This window comes from Pseudophryne corroboree, chromosome 2, assembly GCF_028390025.1.
Source record: "Pseudophryne corroboree isolate aPseCor3 chromosome 2, aPseCor3.hap2, whole genome shotgun sequence".
Classification (NCBI taxonomy): domain Eukaryota; kingdom Metazoa; phylum Chordata; class Amphibia; order Anura; family Myobatrachidae; genus Pseudophryne; species Pseudophryne corroboree.
The window spans coordinates 616030520-616056823 of record NC_086445.1 but is presented as its reverse complement, the minus strand read 5'-3'; the positions used below and the strand labels follow the sequence as shown (position 1 = coordinate 616056823).

Genomic DNA, 26304 nt, shown 5'->3' with positions numbered 1-26304 from the left:
ACACCTTTTAGGGTTGTTTATATACATTTATAGCGCTTTTGGTGTGTGCTGGCAAACTCTCCCTCTGTCTCCCCAAAGGGCTAAGGGGGTCCTGTCTTCGATTAGAGCATTCCCTGTGTGGCTGCTGTGTGTCGGTACGTGTGTGTCGACATGTATGAGGACGATGTTGGTGTGGAGGCAGAGCAATTGCCGGTAATGGTGATGTCACCCCCTAGGGAGTCGACACCGGAATGGATGGCTTTAGTTATGGAATTACGTGATAATGTTAGTACATTACAAAAGTCAGTAGACGAAATGAGACGGCCGGAAAACCAGTCAGTACCGGCTCAGGCGTCTCAGACACCGTCAGGGGCTGTAAAACGTCCCTTACCTCAGTCAGTCGACACGGGTACCGACACAGATGAATCTAGTGTCGACGGTGAAGAAACAAACGTATTTTCCAACAGGGCCACACGTTATATGATCACGGCAATGAAGGAGGCTTTGCAGATCTCTGATACTGCTGGTACCTCAAAAAGGGGTATTATGTGGGGGGTGAAAAAACTACCTGTAGCTTTTCCAGAATCAGAGGAATTGAATGACGTGTGTGATGAAGCGTGGGTTAACCCAGATAGAAAACTGCTAATTTCTAAGAAGTTATTGGCATTATACCCTTTCCCACCAGAGGTTAGGACGCGCTGGGAAACACCCCCTAGGGTGGATAAGGCGCTCACACGTTTATCAAAGCAAGTGGCGTTGCCGTCTCCTGATACGGCCGCCCTCAAGGATCCAGCGGATAGGAGGCTGGAAACTACCCTGAAAAGTATATACACTCATACTGGTGTTATACTGCGACCGGCAATAGCCTCAGCCTGGATGTGCAGTGCTGGGGTAGTGTGGTTGGATTCCCTGACTGAAAATATTGATACCCTGGATAGGGACAGTATTTTATTGACTCTAGAGCAATTAAAGGATGCGTTTCTTTATATGCGAGATGCTCAGAGGGATATTTGTACTCTAGCATCAAGAGTAAGTGCGATGTCCATATCTGCCAGAAGAAGTTTATGGACGCAACAGTGGTCAGGTGATGCGGATTCCAAAAGGCATATGGAAGTATTGCCATATAAAGGAGAGGAATTATTTGGGGTCGGTCTATCGGATCTGGTGGCCACGGCAACTGCCGGCAAATCCACTTTTTTACCTCAGACCCCCTCCCAACAGAAAAAGACACCGTCTTTTCAGCCGCAGTCCTTTCGCTCCTATAAAAACAAGCGAGCAAAAGGACAGTCTTATCTGCCGCGAGGCAGAGGAAAGGGTAAGAGAGGGCAGCAAGCAGCCCCTGCCCAGGACCAGAAGCCCGCCCCGGGTTCTACAAAGCCATCAGCATGACGCTGGGGCTTTACAAGCGGACTCAGGAGCGGTGGGGGGTCGACTAAAGATTTTCAGCAATCAGTGGGCTCGCTCACAGGTGGACCCGTGGATCCTGCAGATAGTATCTCAGGGTTACATGTTGGAGTTCGAAAGGTCTCCCCCTCGCCGGTTCCTAAAGTCTGCTTTACCAACGTCTCCCTCAGAAAGGACGACGGTATTGGAAGCCATTCACAAGCTGTATTCTCAGCAGGTGATAGTCAAGGTACCCCTCCTACAACAGGGAAAGGGGTATTATTCCACACTATTTGTGGTACCGAAGCCGGACGGTTCGGTAAGACCTATTCTAAATCTGAAATCCTTGAACCTGTACATACAGAAATTCAAGTTCAAGATGGAGTCACTCAGAGCAGTGATAGCGAATCTGGAAGAAGGGGACTTCATGGTGTCCCTGGACATAAAAGATGCTTATCTGCATGTCCCAATTTACCCCTCACACCAAGGGTATCTCAGGTTCGTGATACAAGACTGTCATTATCAGTTTCAAACGCTGCCGTTTGGTTTGTCCACGGCCCCTCGGGTCTTTACCAAGGTAATGACCGAAATGATGGTTCTTCTACGAAGAAAAGGCGTATTAATTATCCCTTACTTGGACGATCTCCTGATAAGGGCAAAGTCCAGAGAACAGCTGGAAGTCGGTGTAGCACTAACCCAAGTAGTGCTTCAGCAACACGGGTGGATTCTGAATCTTCCAAAATCTCAATTGACCCCGACAACACGTCTGCTGTTCCTGGGAATGATTCTGGACACGGTTCAGAAAAAGGTGTTTCTCCCGGAGGAGAAAGCAAGGGAGTTATCCGAACTGGTCAGGAACCTCCTAAAACCAGGAACTGTGTCAGTACATCAATGCACAAGAGTCCTGGGAAAGATGGTGGCTTCTTACGAAGCAATTCCATTCGGCAGATTCCATGCACGAACATTTCAGTGGGATCTGCTGGACAAATGGTCCGGATCGCATCTGCACATGCATCAGCGGATAACACTGTCACCAAGAACAAGGTTGTCTCTCCTGTGGTGGTTGCAGAGTGCCCATCTGTTAGAGGGCCGCAGGTTCGGCATACAGGACTGGGTCCTGGTGACTACGGATGCCAGCCTACGGGGCTGGGGAGCAGTCACACAGGGAAGAAACTTCCAGGGTGTATGGTCAGACCTGGAGACGTCTCTTCACATAAATATACTGGAGCTAAGAGCGATATACAATGCTCTAAGCTTGGCAAAACCGCTGCTTCAGGGTCAGCCGGTGTTGATCCAGTCGGACAACATCACGGCAGTCGCCCACGTAAACAGACAAGGCGGCACGAGAAGCAGAAGAGCAATGACAGAAGCTGCAAGGATTCTTCGCTGGGCGGAAAATCATGTCATAGCACTGTCAGCAGTGTTCATCCCGGGAGTGGACAACTGGGAAGCAGACTTCCTCAGCAGACACGACCTTCACCCGGGAGAGTGGGGACTTCATCCGGAAGTTTTCCACATGATTGTGAACCGTTGGGAAAAACCAAAGGTGGATATGATGGCGTCTCGCCTCAACAAAAAACTGGACAGATATTGCGCCAGGTCAAGAGACCCTCAGGCAATAGCTGTGGACGCTCTGGTAACACCATGGGTGTACCAGTCAGTGTATGTGTTTCCTCCTCTGCCTCTCATACCAAAGGTACTGAGAATTATTCGGAAAAGGGGAGTAAGAACAATACTAGTGGCTCCGGATTGGCCAAGAAGAACTTGGTATCCGGAACTTCAAGAGATGCTCACGGAGGATCCGTAGCCTCTACCTCTAAGAAGGGATCTGCTTCAGCAGGGACCTTGTATGTTCCAAGACTTACCGCGACTGCGTTTGACGGCATGGCGGTTGAACGCCGGATTCTAAAAGAAAAGGGCATTCCAGAGGAAGTTATTCCTACCTTGATTAAGGCTAGGAAGGAAGTGACCGCACAACATTATCACCGCATTTGGAGAAAATATGTTGCGTGGTGTGAAGCCAAGAAGGCCCCAACGGAAGAATTTCAATTGGGTCGATTCTTACATTTCCTGCAGGCAGGATTGTCTATGGGCCTCAAATTGGGGTCTATTAAAGTTCAAATTTCGGCCTTATCAATCTTCTTCCAGAAGGAATTGGCTTCAGTGCCTGAAGTACAAACTTTTGTCAAGGGTGTACTACATATACAGCCCCCGATTGTGCCCCCAGTGGCACCGTGGGATCTAAACGTAGTTTTGGATTTTCTCAAATCTCATTGGTTTGAGCCTCTCAAATCTGTAGATTTGAAGTATCTTACATGGAAAGTAACCATGCTACTGGCCCTGGCTTCAGCCAGGAGAGTTTCAGAGTTGGCGGCTTTATCGTACAAAAGCCCATATCTGATTTTCCATTCGGACAGGGCAGAACTGCGGACACGTCCTCATTTTCTCCCTAAGGTGGTTTCGGCTTTTCACTTGAACCAGCCTATTGTGGTGCCTGCGGCTACTAGCGACTTGGAGGACTCCAAGTTACTGGACGTTGTCAGAGCATTAAAAATATATATTTCAAGGACAGCTGGAGTCAGAAAATCTGACTCGTTGTTTATATTCTATGCACCCAACAAGATGGGTGCTCCTGCGTCTAAGCAGACGATTGCGCGTTGGATCTGTAGCACAATCCAACTTGCACATTCTGTGGCAGGCCTGCCACAGCCTAAATCTGTAAAGGCCCACTCCACAAGGAAGGTGGGCTCATCTTGGGCGGCTGCCCGAGGGGTCTCGGCATTACAACTTTGCCGAGCAGCTACGTGGTCAGGGGAGAACACGTTTGTAAAATTTTACAAATTTGATACTCTGGCTAAGGAGGACCTGGAGTTCTCTCATTCGGTGCTGCAGAGTCATCCGCACTATCCCGCCCGTTTGGGAGCTTTGGTATAATCCCCATGGTCCTGACGGAGTCCCCAGCATCCACTAGGACGTTAGAGAAAATAAGAATTTACTTACCGATAATTCTATTTCTCATAGTCCGTAGTGGATGCTGGGCGCCCATCCCAAGTGCGGATTGTCTGCAATACTTGTACATAGTTATTGTTACAAAAATCGGGTTATTATTATTGTTGTGAGCCATCTGTTCAGAGGCTACTTCGTTTGTTATCATACTGTTAACTGGGTTCAGATCACAAGTTGTACGGTGTGATTGGTGTGGCTGGTATGAGTCTTACCCGGGATTCAAGATCCTTCCTTATTGTGTACGCTCGTCCGGGCACAGTACCTAACTGAGGCTTGGAGGAGGGTCATAGGGGGAGGAGCCAGTACACACCATGTGATCCTAAAAGCTTTCTTTAGATGTGCCCTGTCTCCTGCGGAGCCGCTATTCCCCATGGTCCTGACGGAGTCCCCAGCATCCACTACGGACTATGAGAAATAGAATTATCGGTAAGTAAATTCTTATTTTTTCCTGCATCTGAGGAATTAAATGAAGTGTGTGATGATGCGTGGGTTTCCCCCGATAAAAACTGTTAATTCCTAAAAAGTTATTAGCATCATACCCCTTCCCGCAGAGGATAGGGCACGTTGGGAAACACCCCCTAGGGTGAATAAAGCGCTCACACGCTTGTCTAAACAGGTGGCACTACCGTCCCCGGATACGGCCGCCCTTACGGAACCTGCTGACAGAAAGCAGTAAAATATCCTAAAATGTATATACACTCACACGGGTGTGATACTGCGACCAGCAATCGCCTCAGCCTGGATGTGCAGTGCTGGGGTGGCTTGGTCAGATTCCCTGACTGACAATATTGATACCCTAGATAGGGACAGTATATTACTGACTATAGAGCATTTAAAAGATGCATTTCTATATATGCGTGATGCACAGAGGGATATTTGCCGACTGGCATCAAGAGTAAGTGCGCTGTCCATTTCTGCCAGAAGAGGGTTATGGACAAGACAGTGGTCAGGTGATGCTGATTCCAAAGGCATATGGAAGTATCGCCTTATAAAAGGGAGGAGTTATTTGGGGTAGGTCTAACAGACCTGGTGGCTACGGCAACGGCTGGGAAATCCACATTTTTACCCCAGGTAGCCTCTCAACATAAGAAGACGCCGTATTATCAGGCGCAGTCCTTTGGGCCCCATAAGGGCAAGCGGGCAAAAGGCTCCTCATTTCTGCCCCGTGGCAGAGGGAGAGGAAAAAGGCTGCAGCAAACAGCCAGTTCCCAGGAACAGAAGCCCTCTCCCGTTTTCTGCCAAGTCCTCAGCATGACGCTGGGGCTTTACAAGCGGACTCAGGCACGGTGGGGGCTCGTCTCAAAAATTTCAGCGTGCAGTGGGCTCACTCACAGGTGGACCCCTGGATCCTTCAGGGAAAGGGGTATTATTCCACGCTGTTTGTGGTACCGAAGCCGGACGGCTCGGTGAGACCTAATTTAAATCTGAAATCCTTGAACACTTACATACAAAGGTTCAAATTCAAGATGGAGTCACTCAGAGCGGTGATGGCAAACCTGGAAGAAGGGGATTATATGGTGTCTCTGGACATCAAGGATGCTTATCTCCATGTCCCAATTTACCCTTCTCACCAAGGGTACCTCAGGTTTGTGGTACAGAACTTTTCACTATCAGTTTCAGACGCTGCCGTTTGGTTTGTCCACGGCACCCCGGGTCTTTACCAAAGTAATGGCCGAAATGATGATACTCCTTCGAAGGAAGAGAGTTTTAATTATCCCTTACTTGGACGATCTCCGGATAAGGGCAAGATCCAGGGAACAGTTGGTAGTCGGGGTAGCACTATCTCAAGTAGTGTTGCGGCAGCACGGTTGGATTCTTAATATTCCAAAATCGCAGCTGATTCCGACGACACGTCTTCTATTCCTAAGGATGATCCTGGACACAGTCCAGAAAAAGGTGTTTCTCCAGTAGGAGAAAGCTAGGGAGTTATCCGAACTAGTCGGAAACCTCCTAAAACCAGGCCAAGTGTCAGTGCATCAGTGCACAAGGGTCCTGGGAAAAATGGTGGCTTCCTACGAAGCAATTCCATTCGGCAGATTCCACGCAAGAACTTTCCAGTGGGACCTGCTGGAAAAATGGTCCGGATCGCATCTTCAGATGCATCAGCGGATAACCCTGTCACCAAAGACAAGGGTGTCTCTCCTGTGGTGGTTGCAGAGTGCTCATCTTCTAGAGGGCGCAGATTCGGCATTCAGGACTGGGTCCTGGTGACCACGGATGCCAGCCTGCGAGGCTGGGGAGCAGTCACACAGGGAAGAAATTTCCAGGGCTTGTGGTCAAGCCTGGAGACATCACTTCACATAAATATCTTGGAGCTAAGGGCCATTTACAATGCCCTAAGCCAAGCGAGACCTCTGCTTCAAGGTCAGCCGGTGCTGATCCAGTCGGACAACATCACGGCAGTCGCCCACGTAGACAGACAGGGCGGCACAAGAAGCAGGAGGGCAATGGCAGAAGCTGCAAGGATTTTTCGCTGGGCGGAAAATCATGTGATAGCATTGTCAGCAGTGTTCATTCCGGGAGTGGACAACTGGGAAACAGACTTCCTCAGCAGAAGTTTTCCACAGGATTGTAAACCGTTGGGAAAAACCAAAGATGGACATGATGGCGTCCCGCCTAAACAAAATATTGGACAGGTATTGCGCCAGGTCAAGGGACCCTCAGGCAATAGCTGTGGACGCTCTGGTAACACCGTGGGTGTACCAGTCAGTGTATGTGTTCCCTCCTCTTCCTCTCTTACCAAAAGTACTGAGAATTATGAGACGGAGGGGAGTAAGAACTATACTCGTGGCTCCGGATTGGCCAAGAAGGACTTGGTACCCGGAACTTCAAGAAATGCTCACGGAGGACCCGTGGCCTCTACCTCTAAGAAGGGACCTGCTCCATCAAGGACCCTATCTATTCCAAGACTTACCGCGGCTGCGTTTGACGGCAGGGCGGTTGAACGCCGGATCCTGAAGGAAAAAGGCATTCCGGATGAAGTCATCCCTACCCTGATCAAAGCCAGGAAGGATGTAACCGCAAAGCATTATCACCGCATTAGGCGAAAATATGTTGCGTGGTGCGAGGCCAGTAAGGCCCCGATGGAGGAATTTCAACTAGGTCGATTCCTGCATTTCCTGCAAACAGGAGTGTCTATGGGCCTAAAATTGGGGTCCATTGAGGTTCAAATTTCGGCCCTGTCAATTTTCTTCCAGAAAGAACTAGCTTCAGTTCCTGAAGTTCAGACGTTTGTAAAAGGGGTACTGCATACACAGCCTCCTTTTGTGCCTCCAGTGGCACCTTGGGATCTCAATGTAGTTTTGGGGTTCCGAAAGTCACAATGGTTTGAACCACTTGAATCTGTGGAGTTAAAATATCTCACATGGAAAGTGGTCATGCTGTTGGCCCTGGCCTCGGCCAGGCGCGTGTCAGAATTGGCGGCTTTATCCTGTAAAAGCCCTTATCTGATCTTCCATTCAGTCAGGGCGGAATTGAGGACTCATTTTCTCCCTAAGGTGGTTTCAGCGTTTCATCTGAACCAACCTATTGTGGTACCTGCGGCTACTAGTGACTTGGAGGACTCCAAGTTGTTGGACATAGTCAGGGCCCTGAAAATATATGTTTCCAGGACGGCTGGAGTCAGAAAATCTGACTCGCTGTTTATCCTGTATGCACCCAACAAGCTGGGTGCTCCTGCTTCTAAGCAGACTATTGCTCGTTGGATTTGTAATACAATTCAGCTTGCACATTCTGTGGCAGGCCTGCCACAGCCAAAATCTGTAAAAGCCCATTCCACAAGGAAGGTGGGCTCATCTTGGGCGGCTGCCCGAGGGGTCTCGGCTTTACAACTTTGCCGAGCAGCTATTTGGTCAGGGGCAAACACGTTTGCTAAATTCTACAAATTTGATACCCTGGCTGAGGAGGACCTGGAGTTCTCTCATTCGGTGCTGCAGAGTCATCCGCACTCTCCCGCCCGTTTGGGAGCTTTGGTATAATCCCCATGGTCCTTACGGAGTTCCCAGCATCCACTAGGACGTCAGAGAAAATAAGAATTTACTTACCGATAATTCTATTTCTCGTAGTCCGTAGTGGATGCTGGGCGCCCATCCCAAGTGCGGATTGTCTGCAATACTTGTACATAGTTATTGTTAACTAAATCGGGTTATTGTTGTTGTGAGCCATCTATCTAGAGGCTCCTCTGTTATCATGCTGTTAACTGGGTTCAGATCACAGGTTGTACGGTGTGATTGGTGTGGCTGGCATGAGTCTTACCCGGGATTCATAAATCCTTCCTTATTGTGTACGCTCGTCCGGGCACAGTATCCTAACTGAGGCTTGGAGGAGGGTCATAGGGGGAGGAGCCAGTGCACACCAGGTAGTCCTAAAGCTTTACTTTTGTGCCCAGTCTCCTGCGGAGCCGCTATCCCCCATGGTCCTTACGGAGTTCCCAGCATCCACTACGGACTACGAGAAATAGAATTATCGGTAAGTAAATTCTTATTTTATACATAGTCACAGTACAGATTTGAACGCACTGTAGAAGAAATGTGAGGTACTGGGGGTGGCTAAATATACGCCTGGACATGTTATGTTGGAGGCATGTTGCGGAAAGCAGTTGCCTACATAGACACTGGCCGCTCGTATAGGAGGCCATATTCGGGTGGAGAAAATGCACCTGCCATAGGGCTGGTGTGAGTTACGATGGTGAGACCAAAACACGGATCTGCTCCAAGGAAGGACTCTAGTGGTATTAGCATGCAGACCTGACTGTGGCAAACAACGCTGACACAACTGCTTCAGAATCAGTCCCAAACCCCTCCATTGAGTTGCAGTTCTGTGAGCAAATCCACTTTATTAAAGAGATCAGAGAGACGAGAATGAGCAGATTACTGCCAGCTAACAGGCAGGCGACAGTATCTAATACCCCTTTCAGACCGACCGCTGTGAACAAATGGGTTATTGGCACATGAGCTTGCATAACCCGTGTTCTTGTGCGGTCTGAAAGGTGCCAGGGGAAAAATACCAGGTTGAGCGACCCGGTATTTCACCCTGGTAGTGAGCAGGGTTGAACTCGTGTTCAGCCTGGCTCGCTGTGCGACCCGTTTCCCATTCACTGTGTGTGTATGGGCGGCGCTTGAAGATCATACCTTTTTTGGCCAGTCTACACATCTGAATACTTGCAGCAGGATAATGCGCCATGTTACAAAGCATTTTAAGATGGTTACATGAACATGCCAAGGAGTTCAGTATTTTTTCAGTAGTCGTTTGGCTTATCCAGTTGGTCTTTAGCAAACATAAGGCTCTATTCAATTCTGTGTGATGTTAGTAGCACTGGGAAGGAAGTCCCGGAGCTAATTAATTCATCGCACTGTTATTCCTGATTACAGGATTCCTGCTCGTATCCCTCCCAAGGTGTGAGCAGCAATTCAACGAAACTAGTGGCGTGATGCTGTTTTCTGCCTTCAGCGTGGCGCAAACAGCATTCTAAACACCCGGCTTTAGGTTTAGATAACCGGCATCTCCTGACTAGCGATGAGGACAACTGAATAGCTCCAGGACCTCCTTCCCGGTGTTATCAACATTGAAAATAATTAAATTGAGCCCATTAAACGTGCAGCATTTTTCTTATTGGAGAATAGTGGCTTTCCTAAGTGCTATCCTATCATTGGACCCTATTCAGCATCCGTTGCAGTTTTGCTAAATTAGCAAAACTGCAACTGCTTGTGATCACATGCTGTGGGCCGGCCAGCATGTTAATGATGGCCAGCGATGCAATCGCATCGCTGAATAAGGGAAACCCCCCTGCCCGTGCAACCTGGCTGCGAAAGAACTCGGGCCGCTGCCATTTTCTCCTTCACAGCGGCCGCGTGTGATGTCACACGGCCGGCCCTGCAACGGCGTGTGACCGCCCTGCAAATGCCTCTCTGTGTCAGTCAGGCAGAGGCATTCCCGGGCCCTGCGCAATGCGCATTGGGCTCTAGAACGGGGGAATGCGATTGCATCTCAGATGCGCATGAACCTGAATAAGGCCCATTGTTCAGTTTTGGCCTGTTGGTGACTGCAGCAAAGTTGTTGTTCACAGATCTGGGATCAAGGATTCAAATTCACCCAGGACCCTAGCTGTGTGGAGTTCGTAAGTTATTTGTTTACTTCTGGGTGCTCTAATGTCCTTCCACACTCCAAAAAGACAGGTTATTTGATTCCTGAGAAAAGATTAACCCTAGTGTTTGTGCCCATGTGGTAGGGAATATATATTATAAGCTCCACTAGTACAGACACTAATGTGAAAGACTATATTCTCTGTACATAATGTGTGTGCTATATAAATAACATTAAAAAACAAACCTTAATATATAAACAATGGTGTTGTAACACTGACATTAGCCAGCACAATACATGTCATGTAGGTAGCACAGTTGGCGGAGTGGATAGCTTTACTGCTTCATAGTACTGATGCCTTGGCTTCTCCTGTGTTTTTATGGGTTTTCTCCAGGTACTCCGGTTTCCTCCCACAATCCAAAAACATTCTGCTAGAATAATTGTATTCTGCACACATGTGAAAGGGAACACAGATTTTCTGATCCACTGGGGCATGGACGGATGTGACTGACTAAGGGGTATATTCAATTGAAGTCGGATCCATTCCGACATTCATTTGTCGGAATGGATCCAACCTAGGCTATTCAATGCATTCTCAATTTGAGTTTAAAAAAAGTCGAACTGAGATGCGGGAACTTAGACGGGGGAGAGGCGCAGGCAGATGGGGGAGCGCAGCGCTACAGCAGCGGCTATAGTAGCCGCTGCTGTAGCGCTGCTCTCCCCGTCTGCCTGCGGCTCATCCCCCCCCCTCCATCTCTCTGCCTCTCCCCGTCCCTCCTCTCCCCGCCCCTGCATCGAGGTCTCGCTTGCTGGAGCCGGGTGGACGCTGCTGTGAGCAGCGGCTGTGATACATCCCCTGGCGCTGCTCTCCCCGTCACTGCTCCCCGCATCTCACTTCAACTTTTTTTAAAGTTGAATTGAGATGGTCGAAAAGGGGGCCAAAACCGCAAGCACAGGGATCGGCAGCTATTCCACCGATCCACGTGCTTTTTCGACAAGTCGAATTCCTCGACTTGTCAAAAAATTGGGGGTTAGATTGAATAGGTCGGAACCCCTTCCGACCTAAAAAAGTCGAAAACTGCCGCTTTCGACTTCAATTGAATATACCCCTATATGTTAACTGTAAAGCACTGTGGAATATGTGAGCATTATATAAATGTTAATAAATAGACATCCTTTGATACTACTCTGGTGTTCTTTGTGATTCCCGGAATGTATTTATGCCTTGTCCTTGGAGTGACTATTTGATTATCAGCTCTGAGGGGTGGTCTTCTGTTTGCCGGCGGTCGGGCTCCCGGCGCTCAGTATACCGGCGCCGGGAGCCCGACCGCCGGCTTACCGACACTTATTTTCCCTCGTGGGGGTCCACGACCCCCATAGAGGGAGAATAAAATAGTGTGGCGCGCGTAGCGCGCCACCGTGCCCGTAGCGTGGCGAGCGCAGCGAGCCCGCAAGGGCTCATTTGCGCTCGCCAAGCTGTCGGTAAGCCGGCGGTCGGGCTCCCGGCGCCGGGATGCTGGTCGCCGGGAGCCCGACCGCCGGCCACCCGTAGTGAACCCGCTCTGAGGAGAGTGGCAGTGATGTTGAAATGACTTAATTTGTTTAGTATCTGCCTGACAGTGATTTGGTGAAGGTCAAAGTCTTTCTAGTTTCTACATCATTTTGTAACCTTTTCCAGCCTGATAAACATGAACAGATCTCATAAGATCGATGCATGGCATGGGTTCACATAAATAAGTGGTGTAGAGTAGACCAAGCTTTAACTATAGAATCTGTTTTTTTTTTTATGGGTCTTGCCAAATTCACACCTGATTGTCATCCCATTATTAATGAACTGACTAATTTTTTCCTGAGCTGAACTGATAATTCTGGAGGGTCACAAAAAGAAATGTAATGTTGGCTAATTCTAATCAATAAATGAAAAAGTTTATGCTTTGTATGTTACTTGATTTGAGTTTTTTGTAACTATTTTTGACGTTCTGTTTACATTAAGATCACATTGTATTCAGATACTCTATGAACTCTTTAGGATTTTATGACTCATTATTGCCTCTATCCATGCATTGTACAGAACTACAGATCCCAGCATACCTTATTAGTTATCTCTCAAAGAATGTTGGGGTTTGTAGTTTCATAGCTGGAGAGCCACATGATGTCCAGGCCTGATGCAGAGAATCACTACTCATTTTGCATAGCTACGACTTCTAATTCTTAAGGTCTATTGATACCTAAATGAGTCTGGGAACTTCTGTTAAAGCATAATCTCGTGGAGCCTGATTCAGAATCGCCGCGTTACAGTCTCTGAAATAATTGTGGATATCTGCCTGTATATAGAGTGCGCTGTATCTGTGCGCAGTGTCGGACTGGGGCATGAAGGGCCCACCGGGGGAATGCAGTTATAGGGGCCCATATTTAGGGGTGTGGTCAGCCTACAAAGGGGGTGTGGCCAACCCCCACTGAGGCTTGAAATACACAATAGACTTGTGCAGTGTAATGCAACATATCTACCATGTATAATACAAGTGCACAGTCTGGAACCTGATCCCTAGAGGAAGGAGTGGGGCCCACCGGTGGTTTCCCCTGTACCCCTGTGGGCCAGTCCGACCCTGTCTGTGCGGCTGCACCTTCCTCTATCCTTTTGCTTGTTAAAGTAGTGGTCATAACTATTGGTATGCATAGACTGACATGTAAATGCTCAGCTGCAAGCGGAGATGCATATAACCAAGTTATTTGTAGTTGCTTTTAGGTACGTAGGAACTTGCAATGTTTCACACTGCGAGCAGACTGCAAGATGGATTTACATGCAACTATTAGACAAGCCCTTATTGTTTAGGCATGTTGAAGGCACTAAGAACTGTAAAGTCTCTTTACATCTGAGTTTTAGTGCATCTTGGACCAATGGTCTCTGTGACTATGTGCCTCTATCTGTTAATAATAAAAAATCTGTGTTGGATAAGTGAACTAAAGATACTGTTAGGTCAGGTGCACAAGAGATCCTGGAAGCCATTTGATATTCTCATAGAATGTTAATAAACCAATCCTTTCCACAATGGTTTCTAAAATATAATTATTACATATGCAGTTTCTCTTACGTCCTAGAGGATGCTGGGGACACCGTAAGGACCATGGGGTATAGACGAGCTCCACAGGAGACATGGGCACTCTAAAGACTTTAGGATAGAATGGGTGTGCACTGGCTCCTCCCTCTATGCTCCTCCTCCAGACCTCAGTTAGATCCTGTGCCCAGAGGAGACTGGGTGCATTGCAGAGGAGCTCTCCTGAGTTTCTCTGAAAAAGACTTTTGTTAGGTTTTTTATTTTCAGGGAGCACTGCTGGCAACAGGCTCCCTGCATCGTGGGACTGAGGGGAGAGAAGCAGACCTACTTAAATGATAGGCTCTGCTTCTTAGGCTACTGGACACCATGAGCTCCAGAGGGTCGGAACACAGGTCTCATCCTCGTCGTTCGTCCCAGAGCCGCGCCGCCGTCCCCCTCACAGAGCCGGAAGATAGAAGCCGGGTGAGTATGAGAAGAAAGAAGACTTCAAAGGCGGCAGAAGACTTCAGATCTTCACTGAGGTAACGCTGCGCACCATTGCTCCCAACACACACACAGAAGGCACTGTACGGGTGCAGGGCGCAGGGGGGGCGCCCTGGGCAGCAATTATTACCTCATAAACAGCACTGGCACAGATATATATCTATATTGCCTCAGCAGTATCTAATATTATAAAACCCCTGCCAGTATAAAGAAATTGAGCGGGACCGAAGCCCGCCGTCGAGGGGGCGGGGCTTGTTCCTCCAGCACTAACCAGCACCATTTTTCTCCACAGCATGCTGCAGAGAAGTGCTCCCAGACTCTCCCCTGCTGAACAATAACAGGGGACAAAAACGAGGGGGGGGGGGGGCACATTTATTTGGTGCAGATTGTACATATATTTATATATATAAAGCGTTATTCAGGCTGGGACCGTGTTTTCAGCATATTGTGGCGCTGGGTGTGTGCTGGCATTCTCTCTCTGTCTCTCCAAAGGGCCTTATTGTGGGTCAGTCCCCATATTTATTTATCCCAGTGTGTGTGGGGGTGTCAGTACGTGCGTGTCGACATGTCTGAAGCGGAAGGCTCGTCTTGGGAGATAGCGGAGCAGATGGTGGTGGTGTCTCCGTCGGCACAGCCGACACCTGATTGGGTGGACATGTGGAATGTTTTTGAATGATAATGTGGCTTTATTACAGATTGGACAAAGCAGAGTGTAAAGACAAGCAGGGAATTAACCCATGGCTTTTACTGTGTCCCAGGACCCTTCAGGGTCCCATAAATGTCCCTTTACCCAGTTAGCAGACACTGATACCGACACGGATTCCGACTTCAGTGTCGACTAGGATGATGCAAGGTTGCACCCATGGGTCGCGACAGTATTCAATATAGGTTTATTGCAATAAACGTTGTTTTGCATATCAGAGGACTCCTCTGTCCCTGACACGAGGGTCTGCATATTTGAAGAAGAATAACCTAACTCATCTCATGAGCTGACCGTGTTATTTAAAACAGCTTGGGAGACTCCTGACATTAGACTGCAGGTTCCCAAGGGAATTATTATGGCGTATCCTTTCTCCTCAAAGGACAGATTACGGTGGGAATCCTCGCCCACGCTGGACAAGGCCCTAACGCCCTGGTCCGAGAAGGTAGCATTACCGTCCCCTGATATGGTGGCCCTATAGGATCCTGCGGATAGTAAGCAGGAATCTACCTTTAAAATAAATTTTATGCATCTGCTGGAGCCCTATTTAGACCTGCAGTAGCGTCGGCATGGGTAGGTAACGCAATTACTTGTCGTCTAAAATTGACACCCTAGATAAAGATAGTATGGTGTTGGCCTTAGGTCACATCAAGGACGCAGCACTATATATGAGAGAGGCTGCAAGAATTATTGGGTGTTTGGGTTCAAAGGTTAAGGCCATGGCAGGTTCTGCTAGTAGGTCCCTGCGGACCCGTCAATGGACAGGTGATGCTGACTCAGAGAGTCATATGCAAGCTTTACCCTGCAAGGGTGAAGTTTTATTTGGGGAGGGTCTCGCGGACCTGGTTTTCATAGCTACCGTGGGTAAGTCGTCTTTTTTTGCCTTATGCTCCCCCACAGCAAAAGGAAACCCCCTAATAACAGATGCAGTCCTTGCGGTCACGTAAGTTCAGAAAGGGGCGTGGCTTTATTTCCTCGCCAAAGGTAGAGGTAGAGGGAAAAGATCACCGGCTACGGCCAGTTCCCAGAAAAAGTGTCCACCCCGGCCTCTACCACATAAATCAAAGAGGTGCTTCCACAGCGATTTTCAAATCGACCTTGCCAGCTACTTCCCCAGGGAGGAAAGTAGTTTTGGCTGCCATACTAAAGCTGGGTCAACAGCAGGTGTTTATCATGGTTCCCCTAGTGCAACAGGAAAAAGGGTTTTATTCAACCCTATTTGTGGTCCCAGAGCCGGATGGCTCGGTCAGACCAATTCTGAATCTAAAATCCCTAAACCTACATTTAAAGAGGTTCAGATTCAAGATGGAATCTCTCAAGACAAGGATATCCAGCCTGGAAAGGGGGGGGATTTTATGGTGTCACTAGACATAAAGGATGCATACCTTCATGTCCCCATATATCATCCTCATCGGGCGTACCTAAGGTTCGCTGTACAGGATTGACATTACCAGTTTCAGACGTTGCCGTTGGGGCTTTCTACGGGCCCGAGAATTTCACCAAGGTAATGGCGGAAATAATGGTACTCCTGCACAAACAAGGGGTCACAAGTATCACATACTTGGACAATCTCCTGATAAAAGCGAGTTCAGGGGAACAGTTATTAAAGACAGTGTCTCTCTCCCTGAGAGTACTACAACAGCACAGCTGGATTCTAAATTTACCAAAGTAGCAGTGGGTTCCGACAACTCGGTTGTATTTTTTTGGGCATGATTCTGGATACAGAAAAACAGGAGTTTTTAGAGCCCAGGAACCCCAGAACATGATCAAAGACCTGTTAAAGCCTATAAGAGTGTCAGTCCATCAATGCACTCGAGTACTGGGAAAAATGGTGGCGACCTACGAGGCCATCCCCTTCGGCAGGTTTCATGCAAGGACTTTTCAGTGGGATCTTCTGGGCAAGTGGTCCGGGTCCAATCTTCAAATACATCAGAAAATAACCCTGTCCCCCAGGGCCAGGGTGTCTCTCCTGTGGTGGCTGCAGAGTGCTCACCTTCTAGAGGGTCGCAGGTTCGCCATTCACGACTGGGTTTTGGTGACCACGGACGCGAGCCTCTGAGGATGAGGAGCAGTCACACAAGGAAGGAATTTTCAGGGACTATGATCAAGCCAGGAGACTTGTCTACACATCAACATACTGGAATTGAGGGCCATATACAACGGCCTACGACAAGCGGAGAATCTTCTTCGTGACCTACCGGTTCTGATTCAATCAGACAACGTCACAGCCGTGGCTCATGTAAACCGCAAGGCGGGACAAGGAGCAGAGTGGCAATGGCGTAAGCTACCAGGATTCTGCGCTGGGCAGAAAATCACGTAAGCGCTCTGTCAGCGGTATTCACTCCGAGAGTGGACAACTGGGAAGTAGACTTCCTCAGCAGACACCATCTCCATCCAGGAGAGTGCGGGACTTCATCAAGAAGTTTTTGCAGAGATAACAAGTCTTTGGGGACTTCCTCAAATAGACATGATGGCGTCACGCCTCAACAAGAAGCTTCGGACGTATTGTGCCAGGTCAAGGGACCCGCAGGCAGTAGCGGTAGACGCCCTGGTGACACCATGGGTGTTTCAGTCGGTCTATGTGTTCCCTCCTCTTCCTCTCATCTCAAAAATATTGAGAATCATAAGACGAAAAAGAGTGCAGACAATACTCATTGTTCCAGATTGGCCTCGAAGGGCCTGGTATTCAGATATTCAGGAGATGCTCACAGAAGATCCTTGGCCTCTTCCTCTTAGGGAGGACCGGTTGCTGCAGGGGTCCTGCGTGTTCCAAGACTTACCGCGGTTACGTTTGACGGCATGGCGGTTGAACACCAAATCCTAGCTGGGAAGGGTATTCCGGAAGAAGTCATCCCTACTCTGATAAAGGCTAGGAAGGAGGTGACGGCGAAACATTATCACCGTATCTGGAGGAAGTATGTTTCTTGGTGTGAAGCCAAGAATGCGCCTACAGAAGACTTCTACTTGGGCCGGTTTCTCCACTTTCTACAGACTGGAGTGGAGATGGGCCTAAAGTTAGGCTCCATTAAGGTACAGATTTCGTCCTTTTCTATATTCTTCCAGAAAGAATCGGCTTCTCTCCCAGAAGTCCTGACTTTTGTAAAGGGAGTGCTGCACATCCAGCCTCCTTTTGTGCCCCCAGTGGCACCATGGGACCTTAACGTGGTGTTACAGTTCCTGAAATCTCACTGGTTTGAGCCTCTTCAAACTGTTGAGTTAAAATTTCTCACTTGGAAGGTGGTCATGTTGTTGGCCTTGGCATCTGCTAGGCGGGTGTCCAAATTGGCGGCCTTGTCTCATAAGAGCCCCTATCTTATTTTCCATGTGGATAGAGCAGAATTGAGGACTCGTCGTCAATTTTTGCCTAAGGTGGTGTCATTGTTTCATATGACCCAACCTATTGTGGTGCCTGTGGCTATGGGAGACTTGGAGGATTCCAAATCCCTTGATGTAGTCGGGGCCTTAAAAATTTACGTAGCCAGGACGGCTCAAATTAGGAAAACAGAAGCGCTGTTTGTCCTGTATGCAGCCAACAAGGTTGGCGCTCCTGCTTCTAAGCAGACTATTGCTCGCTGGATCTGTAACACAATTCAGCAGGCTCACTCTACGGCTGGTTGCCGGTACCAAATTTGGTAAAGGCCCATTCCACTAGGAAGGTGGGCTCTTCTTGGGTGGCTGCCTGAGGCGTCTCGGCTTTACAGCTTTGCCGAGCGGCTACTTGGTCGGGTTCAAACACTTTTGTTAAATTCTTCAAGTTTGATACCCTGGCTGATGAGGACCTCATGTTTGCTCAATCGGTGCTGCAGAGTCATCCGCACTCTCCCGCCCTGTTTGGAGCTTTGGTATAATCCCCATGGTCCTTACGGAGTCCCCAGCATCCTCTAGGACGTAAGGGAAAATAAGATTTTAAACCTACCGGTAAATCTTTTTCTCCAAGTCCGTAGAGGATGCTGGGCGCCCGTCCCAGTGCGGACATATTTTTGCATGACTTGTATATAGGTGTCGCTTACATAAGGGTTATGTTACAGTTAAGATCAGTCGTTGGCTGATACTGTTTTGTTCATACTGTTAACTGGTTGCATATATTCCAGGTTATACGGTGTGGATGGTGTGGGCTGGTATGTATCTTGCACTTAGATTAACAAAAATCCTTTCCTCGTACTGTCCGTCTCCTCTGGGCACAGTTTCTCTAACTGAGGTCTGGAGGAGGGGCATAGAGGGAGGAGCCAGTGCACACCCATTCTTTCCTAAAGTCTTTAGAGTGCCCATGTCTCCTGCGGAGCCCGTCTTTACCCCATGGTCCTTACGGAGTCCCCAGCATCCTCTACGGACTAGGAGAAAAAGATTTACTGGTAGGTTTAAAATCTTATTTTTTGTTACATTCAGTGAAAGGAATACGTATGTAATCCCAGCTGACGGGATGCTGGCTGTCCGTATCCCAGCTGTGAGGCAGCGAGTCCCCTCCTGAACGCCGGTATATTAACTGCATACCCAGTGAAACTGTATCATGACTCTCCCTTCTTCTCTTCAGGCAGCTTTGCAGTGTGGGGCGGTCTTTTCTCCATGATAGACTGCAGTATGGTAAAAATACGAGGAAAGGAGGATCCCTGGAACTCCATTACCAGTGGTGCTATGACTGGGGCCATCCTGGCTGCCAGAAGTAAGTATCTGTATGTATGAGTTTCACAAAGAACAAGGTTGAATGTTCCAGCTACAATCTGATTTTTGTTACTTTCCGCTACAATCTTTGTTAGTTTGCAGGCTGTGTAGTTACAAGTGTTTTTACTGTGGTATTTTACCAGATGGTGCCGTTGCCATGGTAGGCTCTGCAGCAATGGGTGGAATTCTGCTAGCCCTGATAGAAGGAGCTGGAATCTTATTGACGCGATTTGCTTCTTCACAGTTTGCAAATGGTGAGTTTATCCTGCAAGGCTTTTTTCATTTCAGACCAACTTTACATATTTATCTGGCTGCAGTATATTATGTCCAGGAAAAGGATGGCCCTTGTTAACAAGCAGAGCATTCTGGGTTTTTTTGTATGTGTGTAGTCTTTTACAGTAATTATTTCTAGATCATCTCCACTCTAGTTCTGCTGTTTTAACTTGCTGAAACATTCCCATCCTTATATAACAATATTTAATGCTCTTGTGTTCACCCTGTTCTGTTCATCATTTGCGTTAGTCAAGGTAAAAGCAAATGAGCTTTAATTGAAGTGTATTTACATCCAAATTGTTCATTTTTTTATGATGATGTTAGTTTATTCAATTACATTTGGGCCCCTGAAAATAAGGGACTGTGTATAAAAATAATTGCAGTAGCTAACCGTGTCATATGATATTTTTGTTCCCTTGCATTAAAGCTGAAAGTCTGCACTTCAATTACATCTCCATTGTTTACTTTCAAACCCACTGTGGTGGCATACAGAGCCCAAGTTAGGAAAATTCTCACAGTGCCCAAATATATTTCTGCAATATGCATCTGATGCTTATTCTGAAATGCTATTTAAGTCTGTGCTTTAAAACCATATTCATTGGGTGGTATCCTATTAGCTGCGGTGAGCTACCACCGCTAAAGGATTCCACCGGGGCTGTCCAGTTAGTTCTGAAAGCCGGCACTTATCGCTGATTATGCAAGGCACGCAAAGCAGAATCCCCAATAACCAGCCCCAGGAGACAGGTTATTGGACGGTAACACATGGGTCCGCAATCTTATCACAGATCCCATGTGTTATTGGGCAATAACTGGTGAGTTACCGCACGGTAAAAACGGGCTGTAATTGGATGGCCCAATTGCATTATTGGGCTATAAAGGTAAATCACCGCATATAATAGGATACTGCCCTTTATAAAACTGTAACATGAATATGTTTTGGTAAACGGCTAAAATAACAAATTGCGTCAGTGTCCAAATATATATGTATGTTGTTAATTAGGTCTGTCTGATCTTAATTCTGTTGCTACTGTTTGACTCTGACTATAGGCCTAAGGTTAAATCTGCCAATCATAATTACCAATATGTGAACAGAACTGAATGCTAAACTTGTACCGCTCAAACATGGAGCTAGCAGTGATTGTTTCTATTTTGTCTAGGTCCACCAATACCAGAGGACTCATCCCAGCTTGGCCCAGCCTCCCCCTTCACTGGCTACCAGCAATACCAGTAAAGGACTTAAGACACATTATCGTAAACAACTACCGCCATGTTCTGTTGCCTATTTGGATTTTTAGTGTCTGAATTAAGCTTTTGGGCATGGCTATACATGCATGGACTATGAAGGGCTCCTCCAATGTGGCAATATGTCAAGATGTTGGCAAAAAATTTCCAATAATTTCATTTACCTATGAATAAAATCCTGGATGGGGGTATAATTGGATGAGTTTATTTGGTTAAACCTTGCCCCACACATTATGTAACATTGGGCATTTATTTTCCCAATGATAAATAAAGACCCCCCCACATGCTGCAGCAGAATTTAGTACCCTTTCCATGCTGGTTTTCAGTATATCTTCCTATCCTGTTTGTAATCCTAACCTAATGCCCACATACAGTTGGGCAATTCTGTACACTCAGTATAATTTATATTTTGTATCCAATGGATATTGTGATGTACACGAATTCACGCATATTTTCAACTTTACATGGATGCTCTGTGTTCTGGTACTAAAATACCATGTTGGTGTTACAAGGTTCCTGTGTATCGTTATTTCACATGATGTAATGTGTACATTTCTTTATCTGAAGTTGGCTGTAGTTTAGTGAAAACAACACTGCTTACCATAACAATGTACATCACGGCCTTATCTTCAAGTACATAAGGTTATATTTCATCTGTGCAATATACTATATTTTCCTCCACACTGAGTCAACTTTTCATGTTAATACATTTTAGCAAATTCTCCTTTTAGCATACTGTACTCCTATTTAAATAATAAAAAAGGAACAGAAATGTGCTACCATAATTGCTGTTATGTGTGCAGCGCCGCCAACGGTCCGCATGTCATTGAATTGGCACCATAGAGTTTGTTTGTCCAATGCTGTCTCTTGTCGAGAGGTACCCTTATTTAATATGCCCTTTGAGTGACAGAAAATAGGAACCATCTGCTTCCGGTGTAAACCTAAAAGTAAGCCGTGTTATTTGTACAGCATCACTCTTTAGATACATAACTTTTTCATTGGTATTGAAAAGCTTGAAATAAAATTAAAAAACATATAAAATAAATATATAACACTTAGCTTATGACTGATCTTTCATTTTCATACCTTCTGAATACAAAGGTGCATTAGTGATCATTTATTATGTGGATTATAGAAAAGATATTTGGAAATTTATCAGGGGTAACCATTATTGCGTGTTACCAGGTGAACCTAGACCAAAGAGTAAAAAAAAAAAAAAAGAATTTGTCAACCTGTTTTATGAGATAAATGAATCTGAATCAGCTTTATTGGCCAGGTGTACTCACGTACACAAGATTTTTTTTTGCGGTACAATGCATCGCCAAGCAGCAACATGAAGGAGGAATACATAGCATAAGAAGGGGGAAGAACGTAGCATACATTACAAACATTACACGTATGAGTTCATACTGCACATTGCAACCGTACAATAGACTCGACATATTATACATGTAAAAACGAAGGCAGAATGTACACATCATTTGTGTCCTGGGAAATGCCTGTTTGGGCACTATTTCATCTGCCTGTACCTATAGCGGATCAAGGTGAAGACTCCAGATTCAGTCCCATTACAAATCCAGGGGTAAGTGTCTAGAACACTATCTGTATTTTATGCTGAAAACTGTTATTTATGGTACCAATGCTTCTGAGACCCACTTCAATATGAAAAAGGAACATATTTTTATTTCAATCAATGCACAATGTGTGTGGCATGTTTCATGCAGGTTGATCCAAGTGTGTCGATTCAATTGTTGGAGAGATTACTTTAATGGGCGTCTTTCAAATTATTCAAATGTTGCTCCAATCAAGCGCCCATTAGCTGCATCAGTCACGTTTCAGCTTGCACCTCCGGAGGCTGCTAGCTAAAATGTGTGAAAAGTAGTCTGTTTGGGCAACAAAACGGGACTTTTCTCCCATCGCAGCCATTAGTTTAGAAGGGTTTTGCGCTTTAAGCGGCTAAACCTGGTCTAACTGGGCGCCAAGAACAATTGAATAGTAATAATGAGCGCCCTTTAATTATCGCTAAAGAACAAACATTTGAATAGCCCCCAAGACGTTCTGAGCTCTATCGGATGGATTATTAATTTTAAGAAATTGAATCTGGTATCCTCTCAAACGTGTGTTTTTGAACATGATTTTAGATACTCCGTTCCAGATGGTATTTTCCTCCTGGAATTTTTTTTTTAAATCTCTATAAGCCATGGTTAATTTGAGTATCAGATAAAATAGATGCCTTTGAGGCAGTTTCCTTCTCCTTATTCCACTTGACAGAATTACAGATAGATCTACTCTCGAAGTGGGACAGGTAATACCTGTGTCCAATTCAGTACTTTTAAGCCCATGTAGTCTGTGAAATTGGCAGCCCTAATTTGGAAAAATAGGATTTTAATTACCTACCGGTAAATTCTTTTCTCGTAGTACATAAGGGATATTGGGAAGACTTAGTACGATGGGGTATAGACGGGGTCCAAAGGAGCTGGTGCACTTTAAATTTCTTCACTGGGTGTGCTGGCTCCTCCCCTCTATGCCCCCTCCCACAGGCTGTTACAGGTAAAACAGTGCCCGAAGGAGAAAGGACATAATACTGTATGAGAGAAGGAACATAACAACAAGGAGTGGTGAGATTTACACACCAGCACACCACTAACATACAACAATCAGCAACGGCTGGTAACCGCAACAGCTGAACAGGTAACCACATAACCGAGAACCTGCAGAAAAGTCAACGCACCAAGGTGGGCGCCCAATATCCCTTATGGACTACAAGAAAAGGATTTACCGGTAGATAATTAAAATCCTATTTTCTCTTACGTCCTAGAGGACTCCAAAAGGACCATGGGGTATAGACGGATCCGCAGGAGCTTGGGTACACTATAAAGACTTAAACTGGGTGTGAACTGGCTCCTCCCTCTATGCCCCTCCTCCAGACCTCAGTTAGACTTTGTGCCCAGGAGTGATGGGTCACACACTAGGGGAGCTCTCCTGAGTTTCTCTAAAAGACTTTGTTAGGTTTATAATTTTCAAGGAGACCTGCTGGCTACAGGCTCCCTGCATCGTGGGACTGAGGGGAGAGAAGCAGGACCTACTTCTTCTTAGTTCAAGGGCTCTGCTTCTTAGGCTACTGGACACCATTAGCTCCAGAGGGTTCGATCACTTGGTGCGCCTAGCTGCTTGTTCCCGGAGCCGCGCCGTCACACCCCTCACAGAAGCCAGAAGAAAGAAGCTGGGTGAGTATGAGAAGAACAGAAAACTTCAGTCACGGCAGAAGAGTTCAGTAACGGAGGTACAGCGGTCGCGCTGCGCTCCATGCTCCCACACAAACGGCACTCACAGGGTGCAGGGCGCTGGGGGGGGGGGAGCGCCCTGGGCGGCAGGTTACTGATGTTTTTACTAAGACTGGCTTTGAAAGCAGGTTCGGTGCCTGGACACCGTGTCTCATCCCCCGCCAGCATGTTAGAGCGCGTTACGCGCCATTGACCCTCCGCCGACGGCTTACACGGGTGCAGGGCGCTGGCGGGGGAGCGCCCTGAGCAGCAAGTTACATTTTCTTTATTAAGGGGGGGGGGTTTATGTTGGCGCTGCCGGGGCTCCATGTCCCAGACCCCGCCAGCGCGTTTTAGCGCACTGCGCGCCTTTTCTCCCCCGCCGCCGGCTTCCATGGGTGCAGGGCGCCAGGGAAGGGGGGGCGCCCTGGGCAGCATATATATATATATATATATATATATATATATATATATATATATATATATATATATATATATATATATATATATATATCCTATTTAGGAGCCCCGGGCGCCGCATGCGATACCGCCAGTTGTAGCGGTGGTCGCGCGCCGCGCCGGTGCTCCCACACACCAACGTTTTACTTGGGTGCAGGGCGCAGGGGGGGCGCCCTGAACGGCAGTTTTCGATCGTATATAGTGTATTTACACTATATACGAGTCCAGCCTATATTTTTCAGGTAAGGGGCTATAGCGCGCCGAGGGGGGCGGGGCTTGGCCCTCACACACACTGGAGTCAGCGCCATTTTCTCTCTGTCCCCACCAAAAGGGGGGGGGGGCACAGGTTTTAGTGTTGTTTGGTATTTTATAACACTGGTTTATTCAGAGATAGTCTGGGCTCATAATTGTGTGTATTTTATGTGTGCTCCCTGTCAGTTATACCCACTTTAGTTCACTTGTGTCGACAGGCATGAGTGTTCTGTCATAAACACCTATGGGGTTCACTGTCGGCATCGCCGACGTATGTGGTTATTGGATCAGTTCGGTAGTGGTTTGCTTGTAAAAAGTAAATACTATATGGGAGGTGCAGTAGTATGTGGGTGGCCCTGTCGGCACCAACTTTTCTCACCGGGTGTACATAGGTATACTTCCCTCGGTCCCCTGGGGGTCGCAGGATTAAAATTTTGCCTGGTTACTAATCCCTGTGTCGACGAATACTGAGGTTTTCTGTCAACTATATTGTTTCCTGGTAGATCCACAACTGGGGCATTCAGTACATCGTCATACACGTTCAGAACACATTAATGTCACGGGGGACCCGAAGGCCCCGGACAATCCGCTTATATGTATGTTGTATATATATATATAATTAGGATATGTGTGTATTACAATATTTATTTTCATATTATGATTTATAATGAATACTGAGGTAATAGTATTCCTTCTCATGTGCTGGTCGCTCTGTTGATACTGCTCCAGGTCAGCCGTGACTCGCACCCTTTCCAGACGTTTGAGAGTTTATTCTTTTCCCGCCACGGATAGAATACTGTGATGGTCAACGCCTGGTCGACACGGGGCTCTATTTCAATGGATCGTATACAGGAAAGCGAAGTGATATTATTTTCCTATGCTGTGGGCTTATTTACTTTGCATGCACATGAGGGAGTGTTTCTTTCGGTAAGACATCAGATAAATTTGCCCTAAAGAGACAGGGGAGGTTCCTCAAGTTGGTTCTTCTCTGTAACATTGCGGCAGGATGCCGTACGTATACAGGAAAGGTAGCCGGAGAATGCTGAGGCTGATTCCGAGAGTTACTGGACTGTTTCCCTGGGACGGTGTCCCGCTGTTTGGGGGGATGTCTCAGTTCAGTTAATCGGGGGATATTCCTGGTAAGTCTAACTTCGGGAGTTAGTTTCCCTCACAACGGTTGGTGACGCTTTCTTTTGTGGGATGCAGTCATTTTAATCGGTTAAATTCAGCTCTTTTTTCCTTTTCTGTACAGCCTGTGGAAGGAGAACAGGTAAGAGTTCTGCAGCCTTATTAGGTTCGCAGAAGAGGATGTCGGTTCTGTTTTGCCACATTCACCGCATGTCGCAGAGTCTATATGATGGGACCCCGCTCCGGTGAGGACTCAGTTACTATTTCCACTTAGTCTGGGAATAGACTAGAACTGTGAGTTATTTACGGATTCCAAAGGGGGACGTTCTGGAGTTACAGG

The 26304-nt window shown here is 47.0% G+C and overlaps 1 protein-coding gene across 1 annotated transcript in view; it reads left to right on the top strand.

Annotated features, from left to right (window-relative positions):
* TIMM17A (translocase of inner mitochondrial membrane 17A) overlaps positions 1-21920 on the top strand; it is a 39454-nt gene extending 17534 nt beyond the window's left edge. The window contains exons 4-6 of the mRNA XM_063954810.1: positions 19220-19348; positions 19491-19601; positions 20778-21920. Of these exons, the coding sequence (XP_063810880.1) occupies positions 19220-19348; positions 19491-19601; positions 20778-20851 (314 nt within the window). The 3' untranslated portion in view covers positions 20852-21920. The remainder of the gene's footprint in view (positions 1-19219; positions 19349-19490; positions 19602-20777) is intronic.
* Positions 21921-26304: the final 4384 nt, after the last annotated feature.